Source organism: Gekko japonicus, unplaced genomic scaffold (assembly GCF_001447785.1).
Source record: "Gekko japonicus isolate JY-2015 unplaced genomic scaffold, Gekko_japonicus_V1.1 scaffold95, whole genome shotgun sequence".
NCBI lineage: Eukaryota > Metazoa > Chordata > Lepidosauria > Squamata > Gekkonidae > Gekko > Gekko japonicus.
In genome coordinates, this window is record NW_015165237.1 from 2,001,513 (window position 1) to 2,015,448 (window position 13,936).

Consider the following 13,936-nt stretch of genomic DNA (forward strand, 5'->3'; position numbering starts at 1 on the left):
CCCCAATTATTGGAGGGAAAACTCTATGGTTTTCCCTCCAACGATTGGGGCCACGCCCCCAACGTGCTCTACGTCGTGCATCACTTCCTGTGACATTCTGGCGGTGCGCGCGCAGATCCCTCAGCAGCTCCTGGACTGAAGCAACGCTCCCCCGCCGGTGAGTCAGAACGACTTGGCAACCCTAGGATGCTCTGAGCCTGATCTCTGAAATGCTGTAAAGGGAAAGGTGACAGCGTGTTTTTACATTTTCTTTGTTCCCTTGTTTAGTCAGACTGCTTGAATGGACCATGTGCATTCTTTTTATTCATTTATTAAGCTTTCTTATATCTTGGATGCTCTGAGCCTGATCTCTGAAATGCTGTAATAATGAGGTGTATGTAAACTCCTCATGCCATTGATCTTCTGCCCTAATTTCTCAGCCTCCAGCATAATTTAACAAGTCTGTGGGGATTGCCCCATTTTGACATCAACATTCCCGTTTTGTGTTGCTTTTCTTTTTTGTGAATCAGCCCTGTGATTATTCATTTCTACACAGTTTGCTGTTTCCTTCTGAAAATTTGTCCTGTAAACTGTATTCATTTTTCAGTGTTACTTGTGTGTCAGTCAGCCTGCCTTACATATTATAATCACTCAATTTGTCTACCTTGTATATATTTTTGATGCTTCCAAGAAAGGAAGCATACATGGTTCTGCCATTTTATTTTAATAACACTGTGAGGTAGGTTAGGCTGAGAGCGTTTCTGGCCTAAGGTCACGCAGTTCTGTGTAGAGTACACTGCGGTAATCTAACCTGAACATGACACGAGTATGGAAAACTGTGGCCAGACTATTATGGTGAAAGCAGCCATTATGGTCATAACTTAGTGGATGATCACTTGCTAAGGGTAGAATCTTGCCAAAGGTTTTCTTTTCTTCATAGGCCTCAGTATGGTGGAAAGTTCTGTCAGGGCTCAAGTCGTATTTATCAACTGTGCAATATTCAGCCATGTACATCGAATAGCCCTGACTTCCGTGCCCAGCAGTGTGCTGAGTATAACAGCAAGCCTTTCCGTGGATGGTACTACAAATGGAAGCCCTACACAAAAGTTGAAGGTAATCCAGTAATAGTCAGCATAGCTCCTCTCTCTTGTATATCTTCATGTTGTGAATATGGGTTGAGATATCACATAAACCCTGCTCAAACATCCATCCACGTAAGTGACACACAGAAGATACAGGGGTTTCTATTGCTACTCCTGCTCAATGTGCATAAAGTTATGGCTCAGCTCAGACATTGCACAAAACTTAAGCTAACAATGGTTATTATGATCATACAGATGTGGGTGAGTCCACTCACCATGGTTTGTAATGGGAGAAGACGCAAGTTTCTGGAACCGTGGTTTTAAGTTGGTTTATTAACCATGGTTACTTTTAACTATGGATTTGTTTAATGTATGAATGTTGAAGGCATCCTGGCTTAATCTTGGCATGTTCCTGGTTTTGCCATAGCCACAATGCAGGCTGGGATACCAGTTGGGTCTTTACAGAGGAGGTGGGTAAAAAGTGATAAAAGACAGCATTCATTGAGACAAACCCTGATTTGAGTGACTGTCATTCAAAGTACCTTTTTATGCCATCTGGGAAATCTCTGCTCATACCAAATCAAAGACTGTAGCATTTTATTCTAAACTGTGCCCAGGGGCACCTCTGTATGTATACATTCTAATACTCAGAAGTTACTGTATGAACAATGTGTAAATCAGTCTGTATGGATTATAAGAATATAAGAAGAGCCCCACTGGATCAGACCAGACGTCCATCTAGTCCACCATTCTGTTTCACACAGTGGCCAGCCAGTTGTCCTGGAGGGCCAACAGCAAGGGCACAGAGACCAAGGCCCTTCCCGATGTTGCCTGCTAGCTCTGGTTTTCAGAGGTTTACTGCCTTTATATGTGGAGGTTCCCTTTTCTGATCATGACTGCTACCCATTGATGGACCTGTCCTCTATGAACCTGTCCAGTGGTCGCCATCATTACGTCCAGGCAGTGAATTCCACCATATAATTAATTGTTGGGTAGAGAAGTATTTCCTGTTATCTATCCTGAACCTATTGCCCAACTTCTTCCTTAGGTGCCCTGTGTTCGAATATTATGTGAGAGGGAGAAAAAGCTTCCTCTAGCTACTTTCTCCACCTCAGGCATAATTTTACTGTATATGTGCATATGGTCTGGGCAATGAGACCCATAATTGTGAGGTTGGGGGAGGGCAGTGGCCATGACTCCAGTCTCTTCCCTCAAAATATTTTATTTCTAGGATGGTGAACAGGGCTATGGTGTGGCTATAGTTCTAATGCCTAGATATACTGCACAAGTAGATTGTTGGTGTTCTACAGACCAGTTGGTTTACACTCCTGTACAGCTACACTCTGGATTTCAAAATATGAGTTGAACAAGTCAGCCTATTTCAGACCCTGGCTTAATACTCTATATAGTAGGCAACTCTGGTTCTGTTCTTTGTAAGATGCTGCCAACTTCTTGCCACTTTAAAAACAAAATCACTGATCATTTTCAAGAGGTGTTAAAAGGAAATATATGAAATAAATTTTAACGCAATTCAATCCAAGAATTCATCATCAAACCTAAATTTACCTTTAAAAACTCCTTTATCAATGTCAATCACATTACTACTTCCCTGTTACCTAGAGGCAAAGTAGGCTGGTGGCTTATGTTTGTAACTGGAAGAGATGGTACTAAAATAGACAGGGAAGGATCATCTTGATTATATCTGGCATATAGAAATCTGTATTTGGAAGGAAGCCAAATACAGAGGTACATTCTGAGATATACGGGAATATGTCTGTTAACAAGTTTTATGAGGTGACATCATAATTGAAAGAAGTCCGCCTTGTCGCTTGTAAAAGTGAGTCCTAGAAATGTAGTTCCAAAATTTTTATATAAGCATAAATTTTCAGTGGGGAGGAAGAAATATTGGCCTCTGTATATAAATTAGGAATGGTAATGGGGAAGGTCTGCTGTCTTCTGTTTTTCTAGAGGAAGATCTCTGCAAACTCTACTGCACAGCAGAAGACTTTGACTTTTTCTTTGCAATGTCCAGCAAAGTGAAGGATGGAACTCCCTGCTCTCCCTACAGAGACGATGTGTGCATCGATGGCATTTGTGAAGTAAGATTAAGCTGATATTTTTCTCTGTCACAGTGCCTTGGATGTTGCTCAGTGGCAGAGTGTATGTCTTGCACACAGAAATCCAGAAATTCAATCTTGAGCATCTTTGGTTAAACAGATTGTCAGGTAGCAGGGCTGGAGAAGACCTTAGGTAGTCACTGTTGCTCAAAGTGGACAGAATTAGATTATGGAGTGACTTAGTACAAGGCAATTTTATGAGTTCATTTTTAAGAAATAGACAACCAACCCGGTTTTTTTTTGGGGGGGGAGGGGGACCTTTGTATCCCCCTTTAGTCGTTCATTCATGTCTTTTTGTTGTAGCAAGTAGGGTGTGATCGTCGGCTTGGATCCAAAGCTGTTTTGGATGCTTGCGGAGTTTGCAAAGGAGACAATTCGACATGCAAGTTCTTTTCTGGCCATTACTTGACCCAGCCCAAAACAAATGGTAAGGAAAGTTGTTCTTTGGCATGCTTAGGGCCAATTTGTTTTTTGTTACTTTGAGGGTTGCGCAACTGAAATATCATTTATCCTTAAAAAGCAGCCTCGTAGGGAGAAGTTAACTGGTTCCTTTGGCACTGTCTTCCTGATTGAAACTGTTCCTACCTTCCTGTTTTATCATCATCATCCCACTTGGGAAAAAGCATCCTGACCAGTCTTGTCAGCTCTAGAAAGCTAAGCAGAGTTGGCCCTGGATTGAATTTGAATGGGAGACCAGAAGCAAAGTCCAGGGTCACTACACAGAGGCAGGCAATGGCAAACCAGTTCTGTTCATCTCTTGAAAACACTGCGGAGTTGCCATAAGTCAGCTGTGATTTGGCAGTGCTTTATACACACACCTCCTGCCAACCTAGCAGTTTGAAAGCAAGAAATTGCCAGTAGATAAATCGGTACCACTTCGGTGGGAAGGTAACAGCGTTCCGTGCACCTTGATGTTTAGTCATGCCGGCCACATGACCACGGAAATGTCTTCAGACAGCGCTGGCTCTTCGGCTTTGAAATGGAGATGAGCACCGCAACCCTAGAGTCGGACTCGACGGGCTTTCGAGCAAGGGAACCTTTACCTTTTACTTTATACACACACACACATGCAGGGAAGAAGGACAGGAGCCATCTGCTTTGTCCCCTCCCCCCTTTATCAGGACTAATGGTTGACATACCTGATGGTTTGCAAAATGACATCAGCAAAAATCAGTCAATCAAATATTGTCCTAGAGGCATGCAATCTAAATTCTGTCAGTTGGGGGGGGGGGGAGAAGGAGCAGGGGCGAAAAAAAGAGGCAAGAGTATCAATCGAATCTCGTTCTTAACTTTTGTGTGTACTTTTTTGGCTCCTAGTGTTTGTTTTCAGTGTCTTGTTTGCCTTCATGAGCCTTTGGGAGAAGTTGTATAAAAACATTTTTTTTTAAGTAAAGCAATCAGCTAGGGATCACTGTAAGCAAACACATTTGGGCTTTATTATGGCTGGGGAGGAGAACTGAAGGGTTAAGCCAGATGCTTCAGTGAGGAATTGTGGACGTGCATGTAAACAACAGTCCTTAACAGCCAGAGAGAAATGCTTGCTTTGTGTCAGCCTGATTTTTATTCCTGTCCCACTAAATTTCATAACCGAACACACTCGAATTGTAAATCTTATCAGTCTCTGGCTGTCATGCTAGGAACACTGGAAGTAACTTCCACTGGAGGCATTAGCAGAAGTAAGAAGTTTAGTTTATGACAAATGGAATAATGTCCATTTAGCCAGTTGCCCAACAGCACTTGAAGAAGGAAAAGCCCCTCCTTGCTGAGTCCCTGGTGGGGATCAGAATCCAAGTTTTGGGGGTCTGAGGAGGAAGAAGTTAGCTGTCAGTCTGTAGCTGATACAACATAACGGCTACTGAATTATACTCTGAAACAAGAAGTCTGGTCTTAAAATCTGACCTCTGCTATTAACACGCTAGGTGGCCTCATGCCTTCCACAGTCCTTTAGACTCAGCCCCCGTATGAAATATTTTATTCAGTATATATTGACTTCACTTTTACCTTTCCTTTCTCCCCAAAGAGTGGACCCAGAGCAGCCTGCAGCGTTCTCATCTCCTCCACTCTATCCTTGCAAAGACCCTGTGAAGGAGGTTAGACTAAGCTGTTCTGAGTAGGGAGGCCACCCTCCAGGCGAGGCTGGAGATCGTCCAGAATTACAGCTGATCTCCAAACTACATAGATCGCTTATTTATTTATTTACAACATTTATTCCACTTCTTCTGGAGAAAATAGCTGTTTTGGAAGGCGGACTATTTGGCATGATACCCTCCCTTCCCTAAGCCACACCCTCCCAGGCTCCACCCTCAAATCTCATCTCTCCCTTATATAAAAGAGTAGTCGCTGCCAAAATTCTAAAACGCGCCCCGTTAGTGTATGGGTGAAAAATATGCCACTCAGGAGAGCTGCCTCCAATGACTGGCTCCCTCAGCCAACCTGCCCTGCCATTGGCTGGGTGGCTGGGAGGGGAGGGAGCCAGTCATCGGAGCCAGCTCTTCTGAGCGGCCATCTTCCCCACATACGGTAAGGGACGCTTTCAGCCCAGCGGCGAACGGAGCCGATAGGCTCCGTCCGCCGGCTTCCCTACCTCCAGCACCCATCCTGCCTGGCGAACGGGCCCTGCCCGGCCCGTCCGCCGCCTCCCTCCCCTCCTGGAGGGGAGCCTCCGTCGCCGGTTCCCCCCACCCCCCGCCCCCAGTCCAGGCCGGCGCCGGAGGCCTGGAGCCTCCGCCGCCGGTTCCCCCCAAATATTTTATTCAGTATATATTGACTTCACTTTTACCTTGTCTTTCTCCCCAAAGAGTGGACCCAGAGCAGCCTACAGCATTCTCATCTCCTCCACTCTATCCTTGCAAAGACCCTGTGAAGGAGGTGAGACTAAGCTGTTCTGAGTAGGGATGCAACCCTCCAGGCGAGGCTGGAGATTGTCCAGAATTACAGCTGATCTCCAAATGACATAGATCGCTTATTTATTTATTTACAACATTTATTCCACTTCTTCTGGAGAAAATAGCTGTTTTGGAAGGCGGATTGTTTGGCATTATACCCTCCCTTCCCTAAGCCACACCCTCCCAGGCTCCACCCTCAAATCTCATAAGAACATAAGAACATAAGAGATGCCAATGTTGGATCAGGCCAAAGGCCCATCCAGTCCAACACTCTGTATCACACAGTGGCCAAAAAACACCAGGGACCATCAGGAGGTCCAGCAGTGGGGCCAGGACATCTCCAAGTATTTCCAAACCCAGAGTTAGCAACCGTAATTATGAGGAATAAGCTAGGTCAGAGCCACATGGAGTTGGACATTGCACTGTCGTGTTCACAGTGCCATCCTGAGCAGAGTTGCCCCCTTCTAAACCCAGAGGTTTCAATGGACTTAGAAGGGGTAACTCTTGTAGGATCGCAATGTCAGGTTAATGTCTGGATTTGCTTCACTGCATTGGAAAATCCAGGAAGCAAACAATTACAAAAATACAGTCTCAAAAGGCATGTGGATCCTATCTAAAACAGTGTCTACAATGCTCCCTCAGTACTCAGAAGCACTATTTTTGTAAATAACAACATTAGTTACATAGAAAACACTATGGGTTTTGCCTGGAAATATTTTTCCTCTGGAAATATGTATATATTTTTTTTCCTATTTTAGATTACTATCCAGTTGTTACAATTCCAGCTGGAGCTCGCAGTATTGAAATCCAGGAGTTACAAATGTCCAGCAGCTACCTAGCGGTCCGCAACCTGAACAAGAAATATTACCTAACAAAGGACTGGACAATTGACTGGCCAGGAAAATTTCATTTTGGTGGGACCATCTTTGATTATCAGCGTTCGTTTAATCTTCCAGAGAGACTTTCTGCTGTTGGGCCAACTAACGAGACACTTGTCTTTGAAGTAGGTTTCTTCCTGTTCCTTTTGTCCTTGATGTCTTTTAGAGAATTACCAGTGACAGCTATAGCTCCATGCTGTTTTTTGCCAACAAATTAAAGGGGTGTGCAAAAGAAAAGCCAGCCACCGGGTTTGTCAGGAGGGTTTGCCTAGTCAGGCTAAAGACTTTTGAAACCACACGATGAAGATCAAGGCGGCATTTAAACAACCAAGCAAACCATGCTTTGCATAGCCTGAGAACAGGTTCTTGTCCCCTTTTCCTCCTCAGTTTAGAATCTCGCTTTGTAGGCAAGAAACAAGCCACAGTTGGGTTGAACTGCTCAGTGGTACGCTGCCTCTCATCACAAGCATGCCACAATTTGTGGTATCTGAAGGCAGCCCCAGTAAAATCATCTTAGTTTTTGTAGGATACAGTGAGGAGGATAGAACATTGTAAGCCACTTTGGGTCCCCATTGAAGGGGGAAATAAATAAAAATGACAGAGTGCCAGTGTGGTGTGTTGGTTATTGTGCGAAACTAGGCCTGGGGAGACCCAGCTTCAATTTCCAGTGGGCAGGGGATTCATAGAGGAAGCAGCAGCCTTGCTACTCTCTCCCTCGCATGTCAGGCAATTCCCTTGGCCTGCTCCTAAGGGTCTACTAATGAACTCCTTCCCCAGTCAGCCAGTTCCCTTGGCCTGCTACACTTAGTTTCCTTCCCTGGTCAGCTGGTGCCACTGGTAGGGCTGCCAAGTGGGGGCGGGTGGCGGGTAAACCCCTGCTTTGGAGGCCCGATTTCCGCCACCGCGGAATCAGGCCTCAAGGGGAACCCCACCCCCGCGTGGGCATCACCAGGAAGTGACGTGGGCACGCCGGGCATGCTGGGGGCGGGGCCACGGCCATACAAGGGAAAACTCTATGGTTTTCCACGCACAAGACACTGGTTCCCGGCGAAGATACACTTGGCAACCCTAGCCACTGGCCTGCTCACAAGTGAGGATCTACTCACAGCCTCCCTACCTGGTCATCTAGTTTCTTTGGCCTCCTTATAATAGCTTACATTTGACTCCTATTAAAAATACTGCCCAGGAGCATTTAGGCTTAGGGTTGCTAACTCTGTGTTGAGAAATACCTGGAGATTTTGGAGGTGGAGCCTGAGAAAGGTGGGGTTTGGAGAGGGGAGGGACTCCAATGGGGTATAATGCCATAGAGTCCACCTTCCAAAGTAGCTATTTCTTCCAGGTGAACTGATCTCTGTCGCCTGGAGATCAGTTGTAATCCCAGGAGATCCCCAGCCTCCACCTGGAGGCTGGCAACCCTAGTTCAGGCTGGATGTTGGGGGGGGGGGCAGAACAAGGAAAGCGGTTTGCCAGCAATTGTGTATGAGGAAATTCCACTAGCTTCAGTGAGGTTTATGCATGAGTAAATTGGGGGGGGGGGAGGCTTTAGCATACATTGGTGGTTTTGAAACCTTATGTCTTCAAATAACTGTTTCTGTATTGGTTTTCCTGCCTAAGAAGTTCTTCATGTCTTAATGGAATTCCTGCATGTTGCAAAGGATTTAGGGAGTGTTTTTAGGGTTCATACTCAGTTCACAAAGGCACTGTTGAGGTCTGTTGGGTTTCGGAATTGCCCTGGAATACAGCTGCAGATAGTGTAGGTCATTAGTTGAGCACTGGTTTTCAATGGCGCTTGCCTGCACTAACAGATCTTTAATTCTCTGATAAAAAATAATGACTGTTGCAGAGTCACCCATTGAGCTTTGTGGCTGAGCAGGAATTTGAACCTGAGTCTCCCTGGTCTCAATCTAGTACTCTAGCTATCATACAACACTGCTCTTCTTCCTGTGAGATCTGCAGTGAATGCTTGATAGCAGGTATTTTCAGCACACAAAAAGTGACTTTATGTGTGTGGGGTGTGTGTGTGTGAAATGCCCCCAAATCTTTCCCCAGTGCCTTACCTCTTTTGCACTGGTCCGCCAGTCCTTACAGCCCTGATCAGCTGCTGCCTTGATGCCATCCTGTCTGTCTTCCTTTCCAAATATCTTCCTGAAAGTCATGAAGTTACGGAGTTATGGAGTTGCCAGCTCTGGGTTGGGAATTTCCTGGAGATCCGAGGTAGAGCCTGGGCGAGAGCAGGGTTTTGGGAGGGCAGGGACCTCAGCAGGGTATAATGTCAGAGAGTGACCCTCCAAAGTGGCCATTTCTCCTGGTATCTGACAAAGGGAGCTTTGACTCTTGAATGCTTCTACCATGCAAATCTTGTTGGTCTCTAAGGTGTTCCTGAAACTATTTTTTTTCCCCGAGGGAACTGATTGCTGTCATCTGGAAAACAGTTGTAATTCTGGGAGATCTCCAGGCTCCACCTGGAGGTTGGCAGCGCTAGATCATGAAAATGTAGTTTGTCATAACACAGCGGGTTACCTTATTGGGCTTATATAAGTGTATGAAACTGCATTATATCAACTGCATTATAGCCTCATAGCAGCTCCAACTGGCAGTGAAGGCCAGAGGCAAAGGTCTTTCCCAGTCCTGCTTCTTAAGACACCTGGAAATGCCAAGGACCTGCCTGGGGATGCACAGAAAACATTAATTCACATTATTAGTTGGAGTTCTGCAGTGGGTGCAAACTGCTAGTCTCCAGTACTGGATGATCTTTTGAGAATTCAGGACTGTTAAGGAAACTCTCCGTGCAGTGGGCAATGTTGATAAAATCCTGGGGCCAAAATTGCTAATGAAAATGAAAGAGGATTGCAATATCATAAGCGAAAGCTTATGGAAAACATGGTGAAGGAAGTTCACGTACAGGTTTACATACATTTAGCAAAGATAGTTTGATCAGGGATCAAAAAGAAGGCCAATTTCTTTCAATGGCGACTCTTTCCAAGTACTGATGTCTGATTTTTCACTTGCTTGGATTTAGATCAGCCTTTCTTTGCAATCTGCTCAGCGTCTGCACATTGCCTATGATGACTTCCTGTCATACAGAGGATGGAATCATTTTAACCAGGGGAGGAGACAAAGAATGGGTCAAAGAGGCAGTCTGAGTGTGCTCTGACTGCAAACCAAAAATGACAAGTTGAGCTGAGCAGGCAGGCAAGACTTGCAAAGCCAGAGATTCACAGTGGAAAGAGGCTAGAGAAGAACAAGGAACAGAGGCTGAATGGCCTGTAGAGGCACTACATTGTACAAAAACCATAGAGAGGAAGGGGACAAGCTGTTCAATGCTGCTACTGTGAATGACATCGCTTCTGGCATGAAACCGGAAGTGACATTGTCACATCAGGGCAACACTCTAGGATGCACCCCAAACTCTATGGGTCCCGCAGATCCTAAGATCCTTCTCTGCCAGAAACCCTGGAGAGCTCCTTCCTTGTACTTGTCAATAATTCTTGAAGCCACAGAAAATGCTTGCATTATTTATAGCTTCCTTATTGGTAGTTTACAGAAGCTGGTGAAAACTGATACAACACAAACACATCATGTCTCTAGTGGATTTTGAACCCAACCCATCAAAAAAGAGGCAGGTTCTGGCTGGAGGGGAAGAAAGAGACCAACAATAGGGAAGATATATGATAGTCCAAAGATCATCTGGCACCATGAATTCATACTGGCTTTTAGCATATGGTTTGAGTAATGTAGCTGTGTCATCTTAAGTAGAGGCATGCCGTTTTTTGTTTTTTTTTTAGCTTCTAATCCAGTTAAGAGCTTAACACTAAAACATTTTGTTGAGATTCCGGCGTAGGTAATTTGAGGTCATCTGGTTTCAATTTATAGAACTTGTTCAAAGAATTGAGTTGGGTTTTTTAAAAGGCTGTTGGATAAGGAAGAACTGACTGTGGCTTCATCATTGCTTACACTGGCTGCTGCCACACAGAGACAATTCTCCATGTAGTTTCTGTAGCTGCAGCAAATGCAGAGGACATGCCCCACACTTTCCTTGCCTTAGCCCTCCACGGCTGCCATTTTCTCTCTGCCATTAGAGAGCTTTTTCAGACTTTTTAAAAAAGTCAATTATAGTTATATTGCTGTAGTGTTGCAACAATCTGTTGCCACAATGTACACAGTTTTAATTTTTTTTTAATTAAGTCTCTATTGCTTCATTTTGCTGAGATATAAGGAGAAATGTGCAACCAGTGCCTTTCCTGATTTAACAGCTCAACCAAAAGAGCTAGAGACTTAATTTTTAAAAAAAATCAAAGCATGGAATCAGTGCATTGTTATAATTTGATAACACTACTGCAATAAAACTATGGCCAATCTTAAAATAAAAATCCCTCCAGTGGAGGACAAATAGCTATTTGTCCTTAGGTAAACAAAGGAGCACTGAATTGATCATGACATGAAAAAAATGCACATCTTCCTGTCTACATGATATCCAAAAGCTCTTTGACTGAGATTTTCTCAAGAGGATCATATCCATCCAGGTTTGGGAAAGATTGCAGCAAAGCAGGGGGAAACTCAGAAACAGGACAAACAGAGGACGATGGCCTGTGGAGTCTCTTGAAAAGAGCACTGTGGTAAAGAAGCCAGTGTGGAACAAAATATCTGTATGGAAACAGACATTACAATTCAGCCTAGAAAATGGAGGCTTTTGCCAGGCGAGAGTTAGACAGCGAGGCCACAATCCAACTCATGCACACTTAAAGCCGCTGAAGCCAGTTTTTCAAAACATTTGGCCTAGGTTTTCTTTTACACAAATCAACCTCTTAATATCTTCTCTCATAAAGACTTCCATTTTTGCAGCAAGCCATAATTTGTCATTAGGTCCATTCTGAAATCCTGGTTTGTAGATAGGGTTACCAGGCACATTTTTAGAATCTTGGGGAGACTTTTGGGGGATAGCAATGGGTGAAATATGTCACCACATCAAGTGATGCTCTAGGAATTTTCTCAATTACTATGAATACCACAGAGATTGCAGGAAACTCCTAGAGCATTACTCACTGCAGTGATATCACTTCACTTGAAAATAAGCTTGCTGCATTGAACAAAGTCTCCCCCCAATTTCCCCACCACCACTCCAATGAGTGGTGATGGGGAGGTCAGCTGGGAGTTTGCGCATTATAAGTGTGCAACTGGTGTTCTATTTGTAGACTAAGGCAGAAACTGTAGTAACAAGAAAGGTTTGCCACAAAAGCTGCAGTGATATCACTTCGCCTGAAAATAACCTTGCTGCATTGAACAAAGTCTCCCCCCCCAATTTCTCCACCACCACTCCAATGAGCATGGGTGGGGATGGGGAGGTCAGCTGGGAGTTTGCGCATGATAAGTGTGCAACTGGTGTTCTATTTGTAGACTAAGGCAGAAACTGTAGTAACAAGAAAGGTTTGCCACAAAAATAAAAGTTTTCCATTAGCTGGCCAGGGAGGAGGAGTGGGAGGAAGAAGTTCCTTATACAACATGCTGTTGTCAAATTCAATCTGCAGAATTTGATGATGGCCACTAAGTGGTTTTAAAAGAAATATTTGGGAGGTGGATTACCATGATGGAACCTCAGAAGCAGTGGTTGTGTACCACTGAGTACCACTTGCTGTAAGGCAACAGAGGCAGGTTTTGGCCTCTGTGCCCAGGTTGGTGAGATTTTTTGGGTATCTGGTTTGTCACTGTGGGGAGCAGGAACTGAACTAGATGGCCAGTTGGTCTGATCCAGCAGGGGTTTGCTTGTGTTGTTTCATAGGAAGAGAAGGAGGAAGAAATGAAAACCCAGTGATTCCTAGACTAATTAGGATTGCCAGTTGCCTGCCAATGACAGGCAATCCCTACGAATACACTATCAGGCCTCTGATTTGATGGCAGGAGGGCAGGAGAAATAAATGAGCGGGAACAGTGTCACTGACACTGTAACATAATTTCTGGGTGAAAATCCAGAAGGGACATCACCACACTGCCTCCCATGATGCTCTAGGAATTCCACAGATATCTATGGTTACTGTGATGTCATTTCTGGGTGAAAATCCAGGTGACATCACAGCACTCCCCCATGATGCTCTAGGAATTCCATAAATATCTGTGGTTTTTACTATAGTGATCTGTGGAACTTCTATAGCATTGTAGTAGACTGTGCATCGCTTCAGGGTTTTCTCCCAGAAGTGACATAATGACACTGGTAACACTCTTTTCCCAAGGCTGTGCCCAGCACAAGCTCTTGAGGGTTGACAGTGATGACCTGGCAACCTTAGACTCATTCATGTAGTGGCAATCAAGGGGTTGCCATAGTATGTGAAGAAACTACACATGGACTCTTAACATTTATGAATGTTTGTGATCCCTGCCTGTTCCCTGCCTGATGCCCCTCATCAAATTTATGTGGATTTTGAATTCTAGTGTGATTTTTTTCATGTACATTCCCTGTTGGAATATTCCATGGTAAGGGAATGCACAGTAGAATTTGATTATTAAAGATTATTAAAGAACAAATTGTAGAACAAACGAGTTTGCTTTTCTGATAGGATTGATGTTACAACAGTTCCTCCAGGAACAAAGCAGTAAATGGAATATGTATGTCACCTCTGGGAATACAAAAGGCAAGATTTTTGGCATGTCTGCATCTCTGATGCAATTTGAGTCTTGCAGAATCCTTGGAAAGGAAATAACAGCTCAGTTCAAAGGCAGCAGTCATTATATTATCAAAGCCAAAGATGAATTTTGAAAGACCATTAAGTAGATAAAAAGTGCAATAACTGTAAATGTTAGTCCTAGTGGTGTCCCTACTCTTCTTGGCTTGATTTGAAATTAGGTTCAGCAAATGAATTTAAAAAGCATCTATTTTTTTTCCCTAACTCAGTTCTGAATTTGGACTCTGTCCCCAGTGCAATCACCACCCATCCTTGCAAACCCCCAGGCTTGTGCAGTGTTATTATTCCAAATACCTGGGAAATGGAGGTCTTTTTTCCCTT

The 13,936-nt window shown here is 44.2% G+C and overlaps 1 protein-coding gene across 1 annotated transcript in view; it reads left to right on the forward strand.

The window, feature by feature from the left end:
* The window catches only part of ADAMTS18 (ADAM metallopeptidase with thrombospondin type 1 motif 18), a 121,624-nt gene that overhangs the window by 89,715 nt on the left and 17,973 nt on the right, over positions 1-13,936 (forward strand). The window contains exons 13-16 of the mRNA XM_015409960.1: positions 920-1,092; positions 3,030-3,160; positions 3,482-3,605; positions 6,822-7,066. Coding sequence (XP_015265446.1) covers positions 920-1,092; positions 3,030-3,160; positions 3,482-3,605; positions 6,822-7,066 — 673 coding nt within the window. The remainder of the gene's footprint in view (positions 1-919; positions 1,093-3,029; positions 3,161-3,481; positions 3,606-6,821; positions 7,067-13,936) is intronic.